The sequence below is a fragment of the Leptinotarsa decemlineata genome, unplaced genomic scaffold, assembly GCF_025532065.1.
Source record: "Leptinotarsa decemlineata unplaced genomic scaffold, Ldec_3_MD MMD2_tig00000035_RagTag_RagTag, whole genome shotgun sequence".
Taxonomy (NCBI): domain Eukaryota; kingdom Metazoa; phylum Arthropoda; class Insecta; order Coleoptera; family Chrysomelidae; genus Leptinotarsa; species Leptinotarsa decemlineata.
Genome location: NW_027412540.1, coordinates 27,044,283 through 27,067,388, shown reverse-complemented (window position 1 = coordinate 27,067,388; position 23,106 = coordinate 27,044,283). Strand labels below are relative to the sequence as shown.

Genomic DNA, 23,106 nt, shown 5'->3' with positions numbered 1-23,106 from the left:
ATGGTCGAGAAGGACTACATCAGACTTATTAGCTTGTATGAGCCTGAGGAACGAATAGTTCCAATAAATTCGGCACTTCTCGTTCCCCACAACTGATTCAATATCCCCCGGAGTGTTATTATCATTATTCAACCCATAGACGCATTATCAACATCTTGGAATAATTCCTTGAGAATGTAAGAGCATTCATAGTGGAATATAATAGGCAATAACTGTATCAAGAGAATTTTGGTACCGGATGTTCAAAAATGAGACAAATTCATAGTCGTCCAGGAAGAAGCTTCAATCATTGGATTACAGATGGTAGAAAGAAATGTAATTATCTGCAACTTTCAATTAGATTTTTTACAATTTCACTTCTGTGCAAAGCGGAATTTTCTCTTTTCTATTTTGGCGCCAGGTACTTTATAAACATGAGTGAGAGACAGATTAAATACTTTCCGATCACACATCACCACATTCTAATTTCACAGGCATCCTTTAATGTAGGATTCACGATATAAATACATTCTGAGACGGTTGGTATGGAAATTATAACGGCATTTTTTATGTATATAATACAAATGAATAACACCAATCTAGAAGTATGAAATTTTTTGGAAATAAATTGATACCTGACTGCGTAATGATAGGATAGTATGAGAACCTTTTCAGTACTATACAGGATGACTTAACTGAAATGGAACAAAGCTATCATCGGGAGTTCCATCAATCTTCTCGAAAAAACGCAAGAATTGGTTGGTTTTTGGTTAAAGGGAGACACTTTCGATTATGCCACTTGCACCCCCTTTCGAGGGTAAAACCACCTCGACTAAATCTTAAAAATCAGTATATCTGCAGCTGCTTACCCATTGTAGGGTTGTTTCGAAAGTTTTATCCGTATTTGTTAGTCTACTTTAAATTGAAATATCGCAGTGAATACTCATTTAATTCAATCGAAATAAGCGCCATTTGAATCAGCGCACTTTTTCCAACGTTGCACAAGTCGATAATTTCCGACAGCATGAAAATTGGATGCTCGGGATTCGATAAAATCGACGAAGGCCGTTTTTACCTTGTCCTGATTGGCGGCAGTTTTATCGATGAGAAAGTTATCAAAGTGCTCGTAAAGATAATTGTTAGTCGGCAAGAGGTCTGGGAAGTATGGTGGATGGGGCAGAACTTCGACGTTCAAGTGTTTCAATTTTTTAACAGTGATTTGTGACACGTGCGGAAGGGCGTTGTCGTGTAGCAGGATCGGATCTCTTCTGTAAACCAGTGACGCAATTCTCGGTACATTTCGTCGATTTTTTCCACAAAAGAAGACTGCTGTGAAGATTTGGTCCGGTTTGAGAAAGTTTAAGTGAATCATAGCAGCTGCTGACCACCATACAGTGACCATGGTCTTTTTTGGTGGGTTTTTGCCTCTGGGAAGTGCCTCAGTGGCTCATTGTTTTCTTACCACTGTCTCGAACGTCTTCTGTTGTCGTAGAGGATCTACTTTTCATCACACATAACAATCCGATCAAAAAAATGAATAATTATCGTTTTGGTTGCGCAAAAGCAAAGAAGAACAGACTCCAAAATGTAACTATTTTGAAAATTCATTAGGTGGTTGAGTGTCAAATGTCATTTTTGAAATGTTCAGTACCACCGTTCAAAATAGCGTCAAAATTTTCATGGTGTCACGAAGTTCAAATATTTCACTAGTTTTCCGTGGAAATTTCAGTTCTTTATTTCAGTATTTGCAAAAGATAAAAATAACAGTTAGTCTAATCAACAAGTTCAAAAATATGAAAAATAGAGATAAAGGTCCTAAAAATCTGAGCGATAGCTCATTCGATTCGGAATCACCTATAAAGAAATGTTTTTGAAGAATTTTGGTGCAGGTAAAAAACTGCAATTGTTATTAACAAAATAAAATTTCAAAAAATGGTATTCAGTTTTTCGTTAATAACTCAAAAAGTATTAATATTCAAGCAATTTTGAAAAAAGCTCGTTGAAGAGGAGGAAATTTCCGATGAAAAAGTTCCAACTCCCAAAAATCTATCTCCATTATTTATAATTTTAATTTGACGTTGAAAATAGGGTTCCGCGCGACTGTTACGGCATGCGCGTGCTGCCGCTAAAGAGAGTTTATCAAAAGAAATAATTTTTTTTAAACATAAAATGTCATTTCAAAAATTTGAAAAATATCTAGTATCTTCTTAACACTTGAGTAAATCGAGTCACCATTTTTCAAAGAGTTATTCAATTGTTAACTCCCAATCTCCGTTGGCATAAATAATGGGATAAAAGGTATAAATAATTGGCCTATAAATTTTAAACTTCATGGAGCCCTTTTGATATATATACGCCCGCATTAAATCTCAGTTGCTCATATCTTGCCAAGTTTTGACTCACTATCGCAAAAATATTTGAGTAATGACACCTCCGCTTGGAAGACTGAAGGTTTTTGCAAAAATGTACATTTTTTATAGTAGGCGTTATTCGAATTTCGATAAAATGTCCATTTGTTGCGCACTTAATATACCACACTGTATATCAATAGAAAATCGTAAAGTAAAGAAGGTTTTACTCGAAAATCTCTTCCTATCGACGAAATATTGGTCAGAAATATCATTATATCATTCACACTCACAAAACTTGCAGAGTCGATGAATAACCTTTAACTTCCTGTCTGCGTCGGTACATGGAACTATTGCCGAGCTCCGTAGTCACACGTTCCTAGAACATGTGCTACAGGTCATTGTTTACATATTGAAAAGTTTGTATGAGGAGCATACAAAAAGGTCATTCCATAACATCCATATCGGTATACAAAGAATACGACTTTCGTATTTTATCATTTGTTGCTGAAGTCGATTTTTCGATCAAACTCCAAACGTGAATACAATTATCGATATTAACAACATCCGCTCTCATTGCGATGTTTCGTTGAGATAGAAAGTGGAATTTTTTTCTCTCCCATGAATTGTTTACAAGATTTGTATACAGTGTGTAAAACCCAAATAGAATAAATTCATTATTTCGGTTATGGTACATTTTTTACCAAAATCCCGAAATACGTCAAATTTAAATTATAATTTGACATACTCCAACGGAAAAATGCTAACCCTACCTTCAACCCCCGTCGAAACACAGGTACAACCCTCAATGTTTTAAGTAGGAAGTTTATGCTTGTGATATATCGCTAGAAAGGTCTCTTCATTTTCTATTCATAAATGTTATCGCTTTAAAGTTTATTGCAACAATTAAGATAAAATAAGTTAAAATCATGTGGTTACCGAAATTCGATAAAATACACTCAAAACTTATTGCAATATACTCAAAATTCATTTCATGTTGAAGTATTTATAATAAGAAAGTGGGCAAAAACCATAGCAACGTTCTTTTTACATGGTATCCTTTATAAAACTGTAAATAATTTTCATTGCAACATTAGTTTTAAACGCCTTGTCAACTTGTTTTGTTTATTACAACATCAGTTGTCAGTATTTTAATTTAAGTTTAAAGTTCGTTAACTTCAAGTCTGACAAATAGTTACATCAACGGAAATGCATAAAATAGCAGTTCTACAAATGATTGGTTACAGAGATAAAACCCGAACACAACAGGAAGTAGCTCGTTTATTTCATGAGAAATTTCCTAATTTACCGCCCATATCACAAGGAACAATAAGCAAAATAGAGAAGCAGTTTCGCGAGCTTGGTCATGTGGGGCAGATATAAAAAGCAGCTGTCAATGCAATGAGTTATTAACTCAAATTAGATGAGTTTGAGGAAAACCCACATACATCGAGTCGACAGACATCCACTACATTCAATATTAGCCATACATCAATAGTAAACAAATTAAAAGAAAATAGAATGCATCCCTATGAAATGATACCTATTCAGGAGCTCATGGAAGGCGACTTTGATGAAAAAATTCATTTTTGTGAGCAAATGATGGACATGTTGGATAACAATATCATCCAATTAGTAGACGCTATGTTTTCTGATGAGTGTACTTTGTCTCTTACCGGTTATGCTAATCGGCAAAATTGACGCTACTGGTCAACGGAAAATTCTTAATGGATGAAAGAAAAGCACACGTGATACCCTCAAAAGGTATCTTTTTAGACAGGGATTGTAGGAAACCATATCATTGGTCCCTTTTTCATTAAGGGCAACTTGACTGGTGATGATTTTTGGCACTACTTCAAAATTATGTCATTTAGCAAATTCATATCCTGATCCAGGAAACCCTCCAGCTCCAGTGAATACGATATTGTTTCAGCAGGATGGAGCACCACCACATTACCAAGTTAATGTCAGGCAATACATCGATACAACATTTCCCAAACGGTGCATAGGGAGGCGACCATTGATTGAATGACCATCTTTTTGTGCTGATATGTAAAGAGCAATGTATACAAAACTAAACCTTCAGATTTGAATGACTTAAAAGAACGAATAACGTTCGCGATTAGGTCGGCCATTTACATTTCATTGCGTTTTGCATTACATTTTAGTTTTTGATGTTTATTTTATCGAATTTCGGTAACCACATGATTTTAATTTATTTTATCTTAATTGTTGCAATAAACTTGGAAGCGATAACATTTTTGAATAGAAAATGAAGAGACCTTTCAAACGATAATTCACAAACCTATTTAAAAACCTGGGGGTTGTACCTGTCATTCGAAGGGGGTTAAAGGTAGGGGTGGCATTTTCACGTTGGAGAATGTCAAATCACAATTTACATTTGACATGTTTCGGTTTTCTTTTCAATATGTACAGTAACCGAAATAATGAATTTATTTCATTTGGCTTTTACACAATGCATTTATTGTTTATGTAAAAATGAAGCTTGACTAGTTTTCTCTATCGTAAATATACATTTCATCTTCAATGTTGATTTCTGTTTCTAGCAATGGGAGCAAATGCAAATGATGTCGAATTGGACAAATGAAATTTTGTGACTGGAAGGTTTGACAAAGTAAAATGTTTCTATATTATTCGCTTTACAATAGTTTGAAACAGATCGGAATGACTACAGAGTGGAATGACTATAGATTTACCTGGTACTCGAATTGATTCTCAAAAGATTTGTGTTCTGGAATAGGCAAAGGAAATACTTTGTTTCAGGGATCTTGAGCTGAATGGAATTATCAGATCATGTCACCAAATAATGTAGCAGAAGTTCTAAAAAATGAAGATTCGGTAAAAAAGGAATTTGTGAATATTAACAGTTTACGAAGATCCCAGCTTTCAGGTGAAGCTGAGACAAAATTAAAAAAATACAGGCAGAAACAGAAGATGGTGAAATTTGTTCAATACCGATGGTACAAAAAGAAACTTCCAACACCAACAAATTTTTTTTCCAAATTGAATGTGAAAAAGTGATTTTCTTATAATACAATGTTTGTCTGAAAGTAGTTGAAAGTTGAGGGAGTAACTTTTATGAATGATCTATATATCTTCATAGATTTTATTTCAGAGTAAGAAAATAAATCAAATCGAAAGAGAAAACAGATAGATACATTTCAGTTTTTCCAATTCTGAAGACGGAGGTAGATTCAAGCCTGCAAAACGTCTAAATACAACTATATAATTCCTTAGTACTTTTTTGGTCTACATCTACAAAAATTCTACATCTGAAAAATTCTACTGCTGTAATACAAACATGAGAAGTTTTTATTCCGTCTGTAAATATTCGCGGAGTGTGGTACTTTGAAATTTTTATACTGGATGATCTCATGAGAGGTGGGCATAGTAATTAGACAGTAGTTTCAATACCTACATATTATTTCAAATAATATGAGAATATCAAGAAATTGAAGAGAAGGATTCTTCCTTCGGTTTTGAATACTTTTTGTTATGAATATTTCCGTTATCTATTTACAAAAGTATTCTGAAAGACATTCGATTGGGATATCTCATTGTTATTCAATAATGGTAGCATTTCTCAAAAATTATTTCGAACAAAATCAATTTCCAATGAATAATGGTGTCATAGAAATTTTCAAATGCAAATTAACCACTTCTAAGAATTAGCTGTTCTGCCAATCCGTTTCAAAATGATCATTCCATTCTTGATGAACAATTTGTACCTATACAAATAATAAACAGTTTCTAACATGCAAACGATTTATGATCAGTGTTCGAATATATTCCATAAAGATCATCGTCATCGATATTAAGATATGAAACGGAAGAGTTGAAAATTGTCATTCATCAACAACTTGCATACGAATGATTATTGGTACCTGCTAGTCATTCGTATCTACAGGATTCACACTGACTAAATAACGAGAGGTTTGAACGGAAACTAATCTATTCTACACTCAAAATGGGTATATCCTGTTTGATGGCTTAATTATATCAGGAAATTATAACAATCAACACGTGAATTCAACATGAATGAAGGTAATCATTTGAATGGCATCATGCATATTCAGATTTATGAAATGGAATACTATTTTCTTGAATAATTTCCTGATTAGTCTGTGAACATACACTTCTTCTGTCCAATGTTTATTAGGAACTGTACATAAAAACTTCACGATATTGTAAGTCTTAACTATAATCGAGTATATTCGCAGATCATCCAATGGCTAGTGATGAGGAATGATGAATATCGAGAGCATTTGATATTCACGATTTGCAAGAATTCATTCCTGACAGAAACATTTTATACGTATAAAATTTTCAAATTCAATTCAATTCAATTTTCAAAATATCGCCTATTTGATGAAATAAATTTCAGAAAAACAACCGTATCATGTAATTTCAGACTGAAACTACATAATATTTCAGGACTCTCTGAACAATTAATTCAGAAGGACTTCCGTTTTATATTATTGAAGGAACATAAGTTTAAAAATCTGTTTAAAATCTGTTTTTCCGTTAATCAACTACTTATCAGTACTTAACGACATTGTAAAAAGGAATATTATCTCATGAACTTCACTTACCAGAATCTACAACGTGCTGCCAAGTTGGAAATCTCTTCTTAACCCTTAGAGAAACCCTCTGAAGTGTTATTACATATGCTAATACTGCGTATCTAACTATGTTTCTCCTCATCAGTCTATGTCTTTCATTCTGAAATGGAAAAATGTTGTTCAATAATGATGAGGTCTTGTCATTCACAAACACACCGTTCCAAGAAATGTAAAATGAAAATGTTTGATACCTTTATAACTAAAGATACCAAAATGATCTTGTCAATATGGTTGTTGGTACAAAAGTTTACAGAAGAAGTTGTCAACTTCAATAAAATTCTCAAGAGTGGTGGTGATGTCCATTTCTCGCCAGCAGAATACTATACTTTTTCTGTGGCTCGCTCTGGAATATTTCGAAATGAGATTCATTTGTGAGAGATATTTTGCGGAGTAGCTCCATTGAATTTCACTAAAAACCTGGAGAAACCATTAGAATTGAAATCGAAAACTTCGGTTTTACCAACTTCTCAGTACTCGTTAATACAAGTTGTGGCATCAAAGTATCAGAGTTTCATCTTACAACTCTATTATTAATTGATAAAGTTTGGATAAAATATTAATTTCTTTGCCAGATTACATATTTCTGGTATACATTTCTCGTGTACATGTGATTATTGTGTTTCGTTAAAAAACATAATTAATGCTTTTTTATAGTCGTAGAGAAAATAGCCATTACACGCCTGTTGCAGTTATTGTACTAGGTACGATGAAATAAGGGGGATTCGTAGTAAATGAAATAAAAAATTTGAAAATTTTTCCGATGGCTCAAAAAAGTAAATTGAACAGAAAAGTAAAATTTTCTTGAACAGAAAAAAGTCGTGATGTTTTCTAGCGGTTGTAATATTTTTGTTTTTACTTCAACTATTATATTCACTGATGGAAATAATATGTTCAATTTTTATTATATTATACACCCTTGCGAAAAACTCGGATAGTCAAAATATTATGGAAATGAAATTTTGACGGTTTTTTGCAGGAAGTAATTTTTAAAATATCATCAGGTTCAACACAAAGCAATAAAATATTCTTGTTAATATTAATCTCTCACAACTAAGTACACAGTAGAGTCTGGAAAACGTCTGTCGGAAAACAACTACTTTCCTGACTGATTCCACGCTGGATATTGAATCCTACCCTGTACTGGTATTAGCCAAAGAAGTAGTTGTTTTCCGACAGACGTTTACCAGACCCCACTGTGTATGTAGTTGAGAGAGATTGATAATTTGAAATATTTTTTTCTTGTGCGTATATAACTCTCGTGGAAAGTTTTCACTTTTGATTTTTTTTCTATTTTTGAAAAGTAATATAGGGTAATGGAAGTTGAATGACATGAAAAATTTAATTTATCACGAAAAACAATCAGAAAGAATTCGCAAAATAACAAAACAACACGAATACTTATAACTTATTTGCTTATTTCTTATTTGCTTATTACTTATTTGCTTCACAACTGAAAGCTATAATCCAAATTGGAACATTTTCCACATCACCGTAGTTGAGTTTGGATTCATTTACAAATTGAAAAGAAGTAGAAAATCCCCTCTGAATAGTCTTAGTATCTTTGATAATGCAATACCTATTCATGTTGTAGTAATTAATAATACTTTCATATCTGAAATATTAAAAGATATATTCGATTCTAGGAGGATACCTTTCTCAATGTAGTTTTTTCAACAGTTCATATACGTAAAGCTTGCCAAGAAGCGACTTTGGCTTCGGGTTCTGTAAACACAATGATGAGTAGAGTCAGTAGCAGAATTCAATCCTATAATTTCGAAAAACTAATCTATAAGAAAAGAATACCTGCAAACTAAGTCTCTTTCTATATTTTTTCTGGATAATTTCATTCTTGGCAAGTCAATAATAGCGGTTATGAACTGTCTCCATACATTTGTTTCTATTATGTTGTCAAAATCAATATAAGTAACATACCCTGAGCGTTTATTCTGAAAATAATGAAATAAGTTTTTTCAGTCGATTTAATGTATCCCTTCGTTAAGTTGATATTTTTTCAAATAGACAAAGATTCACAGTGTACCTCACATATACAGAGCCCTCAGTTTTCAGAATATATTTTTAATTCAGAAACACACCTTCTAGGGTTTAAATACCATTTCCTGATTTATATCACTGATTAATTCAAATAGTCCAGTGATTCAAATGCCTCATGTTTATTCATTCAGACTTATTCAAAATGATTCATGTTTTAGTTAGTTAGTCCAGGTGAGTTTCAACTCACCTAGACTGACTAATTCACAACCAGTTGTTATGCGGTTGTTAGTACCTCGTTTACGGTAAGATGAGGCGATGACGAATATGTTGTTTATCGTTTGCTTCAGCCTTCTGCGAGGAATGATACTCTGAAAGGAATTCGATTTTTCATTATGGGAATCATCAAATCATGGTGATGATAGACACCACCTTGCACTGACGAGAGGCGAAATAGCCTGAAACCAGTCGGTCTGCAAGTGGACCTGTTCCAATAATTGAAAATCGATTCCAGCAGTTGTATCGCCAACAGCATATGCAGGAATTGCTTCTGTGAAGAATCCTGCACTGGCAACTGTGGGATATAATTCAACGCTCTTCGTGGTATTAGCCGGGGGAGTAATTGTTTCCTGATGAGTTTTCTGATAGGTATCAGACTTCAGGAAGGTTTCTTAGGTAACAAGAAAAGAAAAGCTATTGTTGGCAAGAAAAACAATTGTCTTTTTGATACCCTACAAATGGTTCTGAATCGTAATTCCTTTACGAGAGATGAATGTAGAATGCCAGAAAGAACCTGCCATTCAGTAGCTTTAATTATTAAACGTCTCATTCAGTATCATATCGTATGATTCGTTTGAAAGTGAATCTTCAGTCATGCACCGGTTTCGAGTAATTTGTAACTAATCTAACCTAACTGAAGAAATTTGTAACTAACCAAAACCACACCAATTTCAAATCAAAATTCAGTTTGAGGAATTCATACCATTTGATTAATGAAATTCAAGATATTACAGTCCCGGATAATGCCAAATTGATTTCTTTTGATCTAAAGAATCTGTTTCCCAGTATCCCTCCGAATGAAATGATTACTTTGATGGAGAATCTATTGGACAAAGCTCTATCAATCCGGTAGTGAAAAATGAAATATTAGACTTGCTTACGGTGTGTTTGTCACAGAATTATTTCCAATTCAATGAAACGTTTTACTCATCTTGCAAAGATCTTCTGCGAGGAATGATACTCTGAAAGGAATTCGATTTTTCATTATGGGAATCATCAAATTCATGGTGATGATAGACACTACCTTGCACTGACGAGAGGCGAAATAGCCCGAAACCGGTCGGTTTGCAAGTGCAACAAAGACAAAAGTTCAGTTTCAGAAAAATCAGGAATGTATAAATTATCGTGTGTGTCATGTCCGATGTTTTATATAGGTCAAACTGGAAGAACATCCAAAGCCCGCATAAAGGAACACAAATATAGTTTTCAGAATGAACGATCAAACTGAATTGAATAATTCGCCATTATTGAATCTGCTCATTCGCAGGTCAAAATAGTTACGTATATTCACAGGTAGACTTTCGAAAAATGTATTGATAACTGATCTATCAGGTAGATTCATTATTTAGGTAGACGACTAGGTACTAGGTTATAGTATAAAATGGTGTCATTTAGAAATAACTCTCAGTTTATGCTTGAAGAAGCTATTGTATAGCGAAACAAGTGTCGCGGTTTTTGTAAAACCCTTATAGTGAAAATCATAAAATAAACTGTATTGATTAGTTTTTTTTTATTTGTAACTCTATATCAAACTAATTATTCGGATCTATTTCAACTTGCATAACAAATTCAGCATTCTTCTATCCCATGTCTAATTTGAAGCAATAGCGAGATGAAAGCGAACAGAACACCATTTCATTGCAACATGTTCTTGCATTTAATAATACGAATTAATGAATTGGCAACTTTACATAACGCTGATACAACAACAACTTACCCATAAATTGAGAGTTATTGAAAAATAGGAGAGTTATTGATAATTTTCAGTAATCAATACAATCTGAACGCCCAATGTGTAGAAATATATAATGACCAGCAACGAAGCTGTGTAATGATTTTCAGAAACGGGAAACGTTCCTCACATTCTCTGCATGAATTTTTGTTAGCAAGAGTTTTTTCACTACTCTCATCATGAGAATCTGAATGATAGTTCTCATTCACCACCTGTTTGGATTTCGTCACGAATGAGTGATTTGTATCGAACCGAATTCCATCATCAGGCGACATCATCCCTGCCCTGGGTCGTTGGCCCACTCTAATTCTCCTTTCTTGTACCTAGACCCTCTGAAAGCAATTTTTAGATTATTGTGATCCTCAGGGAGTTTCTCAGGCTCACAGATAAGTCAATGTTTCAACTACCCTTTTTTTGTTGTGGTGTGGTTTATTAAGGTACCTGTCTGTACGTGTTGGTTTTCTGTATACTCTGTGGCCCAATGTACCATCTTCACGTCTGTTTACGATAACACCCAAGAAGGCTAGGGTCCGTTGGGTTTCTCGTTCCATTTGAATTGGATTTTTGTCGATATTATACACAAATTACAAAAGAACCGTTTATCTATATTTGTTTCTGTCATAGTCATGTGCAGGCTGAAACTTTTCCCCTTTAGAGAGTTCTGGAATAGTCATAAACTCTCCAGAGTTTTCCACGATATTCTAGAACAACCCAAAACACTTTGCAGTGTGTTGCAATATTCAGAAATCATCTAAATGCCAGACTACTGTGGAATGATGAAGAAAGTCATATGGTTTGATATTTCTATCCGTGGAGAAAGTTCTAGGAGATTATATGATATTCTAGAGTGTTCCAGAGCAATTTACAACATTCCGCAACATTACCAAACATCCCGAGACATTCTGGAATGTTGTGGAATGTTCAGTAGTCATCTGGAACTTCCAGGTATGGCTCAAATTATTGTGAAACGATCTTATTAATTTTTTTTTGTTTCAACCATAAGACGTGCCTTTGAAGGGGCTGGAATTTGTGACTTTAGAAATATCCAGAACGTTCGGGAGCATTCCTCTATGCCCTATGCCTCAATTTTACTTTACGTGCTAGAAGTTCTGCCCAGAACGTTCTAGCAACTTCGAGTGCATTTCATGATACGTCGATTCCGTATAGAGTGGTTCTAGTTATATACAGAGTTCTATTGCAAAATCCTAGTTTGTGTTCAATTACAATTGAACCGGAATGAATTTTTAATTGTTTCATCGTTGAAAACATTGGCTTCTTTATAACAATCGGTATGTTCCGTCCATTGCCGAGCACAAGAGAAACACACAGCAAGGAGAAACCAGCAAATCAGGAATAGCTGAGCATGTTTGAACTCATCAACATAACATCAAGTGGTCCCAAGGTGAGATAATCCACAGAAAGGAATACTGATTCAAAAGGAAGTTCAGAGAAGCTGCATATATGTTGTCCAATGACGCATTCAGCCAATCTAGCGCATATATATGCAACATATGGAAACCATTATTCAAACTGAAAACGACCAACTCCCACTGAACCGCTAAAGCGGACAAGAGAGAGGAAGAAAGAAGATAGATGAAAGAGTTTAAATAACCACATCTTCCAGAGAATAATCACCCAAAGACGATTGTATATACTAACAATTGAACGTCGTGAAGTAACTAGGTTTGAAATATTTTTAATTTATCATGTGTTTTTCAGCTTGAATATTTGATATCATTCATGAAGACTTAATTACTTCTGGGAATCTTGTTAATAGCCTTCACTCTCGTGTGTTTTGTTTACTGCTGTCACACAACACTTGATGGGCCCGACATTTCAAAACACCAATTTATGTATAAGGTGTGGTACTGTATTGATCAAGATTATTTCAGACCCAAGGGAATTCTCCTGAGGAAAACAACACTGTTCTGGGACAATTACTCGTAAATACATTTCGAAAGCGTTTGAGAACGTTTGAGTAGGATGTATTGAGAAAATGTTGAAACGGTGTCGGGACTGGGGGATAGGTGAATTATTATTCAGTCGTACACAGCGTTTACAAATAATAAAATTTATTAATATCAACAAAATGAACAAACAGAAAAATAACTGTGTAACCTCGTGGCGAGGAAAACGAATTAGGATTAGCCGTTGGGTTGGAGAGGATAGAGTATTTCTATGATTTGCCATGAAAAAATACAAACATGCTGAGTAAAAATTAGAAGAAAAAGTCAACATAAAAACCCAAGTGGATGGATATTTTGTACGACTGCTCGATAACAGAGTTGAGAAAAGGTAATTTCCTAACAAGAATTTATAATACAAAAATAAAAATCAATGAAGAAATGAAATGTTTCTAAACTGAATAGTTGTAGTAAAAACCCTACACATGTTCAGGATGAATTTGAAAGGGTTCTATTTTTAGGAATTACTTTCTTTCCCGAAACTGTTCAGGATTTTTTTTATTATTACCTGGAAAACCATACCTTTCGTTTAAGAAAGAGGCACGGTCATCATAATCCGTATACTTTAACCAGAATCGCTCATCTCGTTCCTTTGGGTTTTTCAAAAACATTTAATACAACGATCCACCATCACATTAAAATAACAATCATTCAAGACAACAGTTATTAGAATGGCAGAGGTAAAAAGCTTTGCTATGTTCTCGTCTTAAAAATGGCCAGTTTGCTTGAATTACATGAATTTTCAATAAATATCCATCATTCCTTGGAAAGTGGTCTGTAACAGCAACGAAAAGTTGTTTACCACTTCCGCAGTCCGCATTCACAAAATACATATTCCACTGCTACTAAACTTCACGATCAATAGTAGAGGAGTCTGAGAAACCTTTTATATAAAAAAATCTGTTTGCAATCTGTTTTTTCGTTAAGTAACTGTCGCACCCCCTCAGAAGTCAAAATTTGTGCGAGCTAAGGACTAACGAGGTCTCACCTCTTAACGTGTAATTCCTGACACGGGTTGGATGATAGCAAGTGAAAATCGATCGTTCAGCCTGGGGCTTGAACCACCGTCCAACTCTGCGGTCGATTTGAGTGAGTGAACAAAGCACCCACGTCGAACCGACCAACTACCGACCACTTCATAGCTCAATGTTTTCCACCATACAAGAAGTAGTGTAACTAACTTTCTCACTCTAACGTGAATTGAATTGTTAAATAGCGGACAATTTGATATGGAAAAATATTTCGAGTTCAATGACTTTTGCTTACAGGGTTCTGACCTTTGGGTGTACCCTGCTGTTACAAGGTCTGTTCAAAATATAAGGTGAATTTTAATTTTTCTCAAAAAATATTCATTTATTCATCGATTCAATTCTGTTTCCTTCAAAGCTTTCATTTAGCCTTGTACCCATGGTACCCATTGGTGGTACCAATATAAACTTTTCCGCAGGTGCATGATATACGACATACCCCCGCAGCTGATAGTGGAACTCTTTTATCTTTCGCAGGTCTCAGGCTTTGCTATATTTTCCTGGTAGGCTTGAACACTGTTTTTATGTTATGTTTCCTTAGTATTTTTCCGATTCTATCTGTAACCCTAGGGATGTACGATAGAAACGCATATGCAACCGTTTGAGTTTCCTTACTATTTTGACTTGTAGAAGTCTTCAGTTTCATGGCCATGTTGATCTCGGTCATGTGAATCACATGGCCTCAATCAAAAATTGTATTTTCTTGGCTATGAGCATATTTTGTTTTATATAAGTCAAATATTACAAATGTGCAATGTACTCAATTTGATACTTCCTGTTGCCTGACAAGTGAGCACTGATGATGACGAAAGTCGAAAGCGCTTTGCAAGAATTTTAAAAATTATACATTTTAATACAAAAATCTCTTCGATTCATTAATTCAAATAAGTGTATTCAGCTTTTCCAAATCTTTTCATGAATTTATTATATAAGTGAGATATGTAGTATTATAGGACAGCAAAGAAGTAGCATATCTATATTAATTTCATCCGAAAAAATTGCATGAGATGCAATTGGCAACTTGGCAACATTTTCATTGGTTGGTAGATGTGCTGTATCATCTAGAGTTAGCGTCGTCATTCACATTTTCTCAACCTTCTGTGAGAAGCTTGTACCACTTGTAAACATTTTTCTGGTTTAGAGTACAATCGCCGTATGCCACTGTCAACATTCAGAATGTTTTTGAGCACTCAGTTTCATTTTAACACATAATTTTATGCAATTTCTTAGATTTATTTTTTCGATAGCAAAAAATCGCTGAACACCAAGACATTATCAACATTGATGCCTCTCATCAACAATTTGAACATGCTAACTAAACAGCTGAAACATATGTGAACATATTTTCGAGACGAGTGTAGCAACATTTTTTAAACAGACCTCGTACATAGTTTATTTATTCATTTCTTCATACACTGTTCTACAGGTAGCACCCAACTACAGAACAGGGATATAAGTCAAATCACAATACAATACAATTACAATGAGTTATAAGATAAAAACAATACATACAGAATTAGCTGACGTAAAAAGACCTAATCCTAGAGATGGAACAGTAAAAAATGTCAAGCTGGCAACTTGCAGAATTGCATTTGACACACATGTTATGCAGAGGTGATGTTTCAGTTTTTGCAGTTGTACATTCCTACATAAGATCATCTTCTCCATCGATATGAATGGCATAATTCTGCGACTCAAGATTTTCCTACAAAATATTCTGACAGTAAACCAGAACTTTGGTAATTCATTACGTGAATTCTTCGATTTTCCTTCTATCATCCTTATTTTCCATCTTATTGGCAAATGAGAAATCATTTGCATATAATGAAATGCCTTGATTTTCCAGTCAATGCCGCGCACATATCGAAACAATATTTCTGCATGCACAACGCAAATACTATTTGCAAATAATTGCCTTTTACGATATGCAACCAGGGTATTGCCCTGGTTGCATGTTGCGAAGCAATCAAAAAATGGGACGAGTACCAAAAATTCAACGGAGCACATAACAATTGGTGACTCGAAAAAACTATGACATGTAAAAAATATCGAAGAAGCGAAATGAATAGATCTTTTGTATCAATGAAACGACATGTATTTAAATCTAGAAAATGTATCAGGTAACACATATTCATATTCACTAAAGGACGGAGTCGTAATTTTATGAATGAATTGTGTGCCTCATCTTATGATCCAGATTGATGCCGAAACAGCGGATCTCCACCAGTGAGGATGACAGTGTTCCATGTAAGTGAAATTTTCACCATAACGAATGTTTGGAGTAAAAACTGAATAGGAAAAAGTGTTTTTTGTATAATTTGATGTTCATATGAAAGTAGTTGTTTATTGTATCTAAGTTGTTTGTTATATCTGAGTGAAGAAAAATATTTTTATTGGCAAATATTAGAAAAATTACTGAAATTTTTCATCTCAAATCCATTCTCTATAATCTGGTTGTGATTCTGTCGCATAATTCTAATGTTATTGGTTCTGATGAAAATGTATACGTACTTACCGCGCCTGGGATACCCGCGTTGAGGAAAAGAGCAAGAGTATCAGGCCATGGTAGTAACTTGTACTGATCCCACCATCTACTAACTACCAGAGATACGTAAAATCCTAAGACGAACGACATCGGTATCGTCTCACTTTGCTGACCGAAGTATAGTCGTATTCGTTCGAATATCCTGCAAAAGAAAAAAGAACTTCAGATGATTTTTTTCACGATTCATAAACCAAACCTTCATTTTCTATATGTAAAATTTCAAACTCTTCGTTGAAGATAAAATTTTCTTCTAAAAGATTATTCGAATATGTTGAATTTGTTTTCTTATTTACATAGCTCAAGTGATGGTCCTGGATTCGATTCCTGAATGTTTTGCCAGTTTGACCAATATATACTTTGGAACGTGTTCCACACTTTAATTTATATACCCCTTGATTTCTCGAATTTGGATGTTTCGTCTTTATTATTTTTAATTAACTTTCCCAACGTATTGCTTGTTCTATATGCAATTTTAATATCTCGTTTTCTCAAAAATGAGGCCACTTTTTCTGTTGTTTGTCCAAAATACGGTAAAGTTTTATAACTTTGATTTTGATTATCTAACTTATTAATCTCGTCTCTAATCGCTTTTGCTTAAACTATTTTGGAAAGTATTTTGTATATTAATTTGGCTTTAAATCCATTTTTTACTGCAATTTTGTATTTATATGGATGGGTTGAATCGTAATATATAGTAATATCCGTATAGCGAAGTGTGAAAATACGAAATACTGATAAATCTTTATGTCTAGTAACTACATTACTAAAAGATGAAACAATTCTGGTACTTACAAAGAAAGTGGTAAGGCAAAGAAAAGTTTCGAAAACTCTACAACATTTTAATTTGATTTTTAAAGACCTGGAGTGATACAATTAACAGATCTGAATCATGATATTGATTTCCCAGCTTCAGAATACGAGGTATGGATTGGTATAGAAAAAATTCATATGGAAAAAATGTATATGATACGAAAAGATATGAAAAGGTATTAGTTGACGTAGTTCTGGGCAGTTTATCTCACTATTTATTTATTTGAAGAGGAAATTCAAGTTCATAGAAATTCCCTATCTTCCAAAGGTTCTATATTTAACTTGGTTAAGAGTTGACTGTACTCATATTCATTTCGTTGAATACCAACGAGAAAAGTACAATTCCTTAAGAATTCCGTTTCAACATTCTCAATCGAATCCTTATTTACATTATAGAATGGGTCCCATATAACTGAACAATATTCAAGAATAGATCTTACGAAAGCACAATATAAAATCTTTTTTGTTTCAATTGAATAATCAGTAGAAATTATCAATACAAAACCCAGCATTTTGAGACTTTTTGCCACAATTTCTGATACTTGGAGATTGAAATTAATTTCGCTATCAAATCTACCTCACAGATCGCGAATAAATGTTTCTCTTTCAACAGCTATATTATTCAATGAATATTCAAAGAATATTGGACTTCTAATTTTAGCGAACGTAATGATTTGACACTAATCAATCTTTACCTCTAACACATGGAAAAGGATTCGAAATCTTTTTGAACTAATTCAGCATCTTCCCGGCAAGTAATTGTTCGATAAAGTTTGAGATTATCAGCAAACATGAGAAATTCTGAATATTTGAAAACAAACTCTATGTCCGATACAAACAAGTTGAACAGCAGTGGACCCATATGGGACCCCTGCGGTACCCCTGATGGAACGTGAATGGGCGTAGATGTTGTGTCTCCGTATTTGATAGACACAGTTCTACCAGTTAAGAAGCTATTAATTACTTGCAAAACATTCCCGTCTATACCAAGCGCTTGAATTTTAGATATAAGTAGACCGTAGTTGACTCTATCAAAGGCTTTAGAAAAGTCAGTATAGACAGAGTAGCCTCCTTCTCATGATTTTCAGTTAAGTAGTTTGTGAGAAGAGCAAAGTTGGTACAAGTGGATTGAACAGAAAAATTTAAAAAAATTATTTACGGAAAGTGCATTTCAGTATGCGAAGGTGATAAATTAACGGTTTCGGTGGAAGTAGTTTTCATATCAAGAACGGTTGTTCACTTGGTGATGCTGATCCACAATGTATGGAAATGTACAAGTATAACTTTCATGGAGACCATCAGTTCAATGTTCAAACGCAAATCAAATAAATCAAATACTTATTTCTAACTATGCATAGTAACTAAGAATACCAAATCAATTTTCACTTTCAATTTTCACCTTGAATAATTTTTGATTTTTATCAGTCGAAGCTGAAACGACATCGAACAACTTTATTTGTCATAATGAATCAAAGTTTGGAACTAGGTGTTGTGCGAAAAGATGAGATAATCGAGTAAAAGTAATCGCTTGCAAACTTGTTATTTCAGAGATTTCTAAATATGAATAGGTGACATGCATGAACGGCGTAAGCATTTGAGAATGAATAGTGTGCTTATGTAAGATATTTTTTCACCAAACATCCTGCTCTGAAATAAAAAATATGTGACGTCTAATCCATAGAAAGACATGTGGGATATGGAAGGAAACTAGAATGTTCAGGAAACAAGTGTACTGAAGCGGAAATTACTAATCGCTTTTACAAGTAGTATCAAAGCAAGGTTCATCATAAATACATACATACAGGGTGGGCCAACGAAAACTTGACTTGGAGGTTTTGGGTACTAATCTTGCAAATCCGTAAAAATGCTCAGACATGTCGATTTTTATTGGGAGGGGGACAGTTTTTCCCCTATTCACAGCGTCGTCACTTCTACCCCGGAGCAGAGAGGTGGTCAACCCTTGGAATTTTAATAGGGAATAAGGGACGAGTCGCACACCGTTTCAAAGATCTTGGAATTATCTAAACAATGGTGTGAATTTTTTTAAATTTGGACGTATTTAAAAGAGTTCTTTCCGATAAAATTAACTTTTTCAATATTGTTGATAGCATCAAATTGTTGTACGTCACTGCTCAATTGGAATGTATTTGGAACTCTTTCATTTGTTTCCTACGCTACTTTTTTGTTGATTTTTTAGTTCTTCTCTGATAAGAGGACTATTACAATTGAGAAATGATTGAAAATGGTGTTTCTATTTTTAATTTTTATGTTAAAAGTGATATCTACATTATTACTAGTAGTGAGTGCCGTAAAGTGTTGCTAAAGAAGCAATGGTTCACACAACTGCAGAGAGGGTTGAGTTGACTGAACTGTACTATGGAAATAGATGTTGTGCTGCAAGAGCCGCTGAACTATTCAATCAACAACATGGGAAGAATTTGTCGCGACAGTATGTTTTCGATTCAATTGCAAAATTTCGCGCAACTGGATCTGTAGCAAATGAAAAACAGCAAATTGAACCACCAGTAACAAATGAGGCGACATAAGTGGCAATTCTGGGCCATGTTGAGCTTCACCATACTTTGAGCACAAGAAAGTTAGCATTTGTTTCCGGGGTGTCACGAATTAGCATTCGGCGTATTTTAAAAACCCACGAAATGCATCCTCACAAGATCAAATTAACGCATGAACTGTCGCCATAATTGTCGCTATTGGGCTGATTCAAATCCTAACATTTTTCATGAAGTGCATACTCAACGTCCACAAAAATTAATGTATGGGCTGCAATTTTTGGTGACCGTATTATCGACCCATCGTCTTTAGAAGGTAATTTAACCGGATGAATGAATCTGGAGCTTCTGGAAGATACTATCAATCCCCTTCTCACTGATATTATTGAAAATGACCACAATTATCTGGAGGATCTGTTGATATTTCAACAAGATGGGGCTCGTCCATACTATGCTCTCCCTGTTCGGCAGTATTTAGATCAGACTTTTCCTTATCACTGGATCGGGAGGCGGGGCACTATCGAATGGCCACCACGATCACCAGACCTTTTGCCGTTAGATTTCTTTCTGTGGGGCCATTTGAAAAGCAGAATTTACTGTACTCCTCCTGCATCACTTGAAGATTTACGGCAACGAATCACAAATGAATGTCGTCAAATCACTCCAGAATTGCTCCACAAAGTTCGAGAACGTTTCCAGCAGAATCTCTATTACTGCATGGAAGCTGGAGGTGTTAACATGGTTAGCTAACATGAGAATAAAGTAAGTAACTTCAACTCTACGTCCAAATTAAAAAAAAATGTACACCGTTGTTTAGAGAATTTCAAGATCTTTCAAACGACTCGCCCCCAGTTCCCTATTGAAATTCCAAGGTTTGTTCACCCCTCTGCTCCGGGGTTGAAGTGATGACGCTGTCAATGGGGAAAAACTGTACCCTTCCCAATAAAAATCGACCTATCTGAGCGTTTTTTAGGATTTGCAAGATTAGTACCCAAAACCTCCATGTCAAGTTTTCGATGCCCCACCCTGATCAACATATATCAACTAGACCTTACGAGTATAATATGTTCTTACCTTTGTTGTGGTTCTGTGAGGGCGAATCTGTAGATGAGGTTGATGGTATAATATAATGATAAATAGGCTAATAACTCTCTCCACACCAGTTTATAAACACTGCCACGCCATCTGAAAGAAATAACATGAAGTTTGAACCACAGTAAATTTCAGTAGAAATAAGGTTAGTGAAGTTGTTGTTGGACAAAGACTCTGTACACTCCTCCCACTGGATATATGGAAAGGAAAGGAAACGTTGACATACATCGGAACTTGCAAATATATCTAATATTGTGGCAAAACAAATAAGAAAATGTTGTTGACTTATCAAGTACTCTTGAGAACAGGTGAGATCAATGCCAGTAACATACGTTTGTATATTTAGCGTTAGGTATGAACCACAAAACTGTTTTTTGTTCAACTAATTCAAGCATTTCAAAAATTAGAAACAAAATTCAATCAGTATTATATCCCGTACTTGTACCAACACTAAAATTTACATGAAAGTCGCAGCTCTTGGAGTAGGTGTAGTAAATTTAAAATAGTTCAACTGAACGTGAAAACATTCTTTTTCAGATGTCAGCATTACCAATGACGCATTAAGCTAGGAAAGTAGTGCATAATCTTCACAAAGTCTTCACAATGGTGACTTTCACTGTGATGACGAAGATGAAAGAACAAATGAGTCCAAGCTGGAGTGTTTTCCTAAGACTTGGGAGACCGGCTCTCAAGTTGTAGAGAAAAATGATATCAAAGCAGTTCCAACAGAACTGTTCGAAAGGATATCATTGAAAGATTGGAGGAATAGCATTTCAAGCTTGTGAAACTAGATGTTTGTGGTAGACTTGAAGGAAATATTTCAATCAGGAAGCTCCCAAACACTTCCCAATAAATTTGCAATTTATGTCATGAAGAGCGTTTGATTATATCCAAATGGAACTTTGGAATATATTGTTCAACAAGCGAAATCGATGCAAATAAATTCTTTTGATAGAAAATTGTGGGTTTCAAAATATACTATTTTCTTGTTTTGACAAGGGGCTCAAACAAAAACTCTCAACTCCGTTTGAACCATTCAATAACCATGAATATGTTTGCACGAAAATTCAACTTGCGAATAATTGATAGATGACTGATTCTGGAGTTTTCAAAAAGTACAATCTACGCATTCCGTAATTCTTAACAACAATCAGGAAATACTGAACAATGTTGAAATCGTTGACAATAATGGTAGGAAACGTAACTTCCATTTAGCGAACATCAACACTATCAACTTTCTCTCTCATATTAAGAAAATTTGAATCCAAGACATATACAAGAGGCTTCATTATTATGTGAATGGTATATTATGTTGCCCAATTGTTATTCCAGTTATGCCAAATTCCAATTTCTAGTAGATAAAAGAAATTCAGTTGTGTATGAGAATTTGAATTCCATTACATTGCCCGCATATATTACAATATTGATACAAATCACACTATTTCAAATAATAATAGGTTGTATTGATAGGTTTATTGTTGATGCATGTTCGATGAATACATTATGAAAATTCCCCAAAAGTCGTGACAATGGTTTGTGCGCATCTATTAAGTTGTTTAGCATCTGATCCCTCGAGTGATGGAACATTCGTAAGAAAAATTGTTGCTTAGGTAAATCAATTATAATTTGTCTTGTTTACTTGTCCTTCAGAAAAATTCGCGTGTTTGGCAGAAATTAATTGATGCTGTGAATTGTAAAGTATTATCTTCAACTGAATTATCTCTCACGATTATAGTCCTAATAAGAATGTTATTTGCAATGAATAGCTTAGAATTAAACAGTGAATTTTAATTCATCATCAATCTCGAACTGAAGTATTTACAAATGATTCGAAAATATAATAATAACTCATGAGCAAGGTTGAGATGAATAGATATTTCAACTTTCATTTATTATATTGTGTAGGAATCCTGTGAATGATATCTGATTCAATTCCATAACGAATGTTCGAAATACAAACTGAGTAGAGAAAAGTACTTTTTGTATAATTCAGTGTTCATATAAAAGTATTTGTTTCGGAAGAATTTTTCTTTCGTGCAATTCAATATGGAGGACTTTCTTCTTCCAGTTTGTTTCTGAAAGTACTTCTTTGCATGATCTACACATTTTTGTATAGTATTTTGAAATTGATTGATTCCTTTCTTTCTGTTAAAGACTCCCCCACATTTTTTTGTATCAAGTTGGAGT

General features: G+C 34.3%; 1 protein-coding gene across 1 annotated transcript in view; it reads right to left on the bottom strand.

Annotated features, from left to right (window-relative positions):
• Best2 (bestrophin family protein) overlaps positions 1–23,106 on the bottom strand; it is a 96,729-nt gene that overhangs the window by 47,089 nt on the left and 26,534 nt on the right. Inside the window, exons 2-4 of the mRNA XM_074172247.1 lie at positions 20,902–21,012; positions 16,478–16,649; positions 6,941–7,070 (exon numbers count right to left, since the gene is read on the bottom strand). Coding sequence (XP_074028348.1) covers positions 6,941–7,070; positions 16,478–16,649; positions 20,902–21,012 — 413 coding nt within the window. The remainder of the gene's footprint in view (positions 1–6,940; positions 7,071–16,477; positions 16,650–20,901; positions 21,013–23,106) is intronic.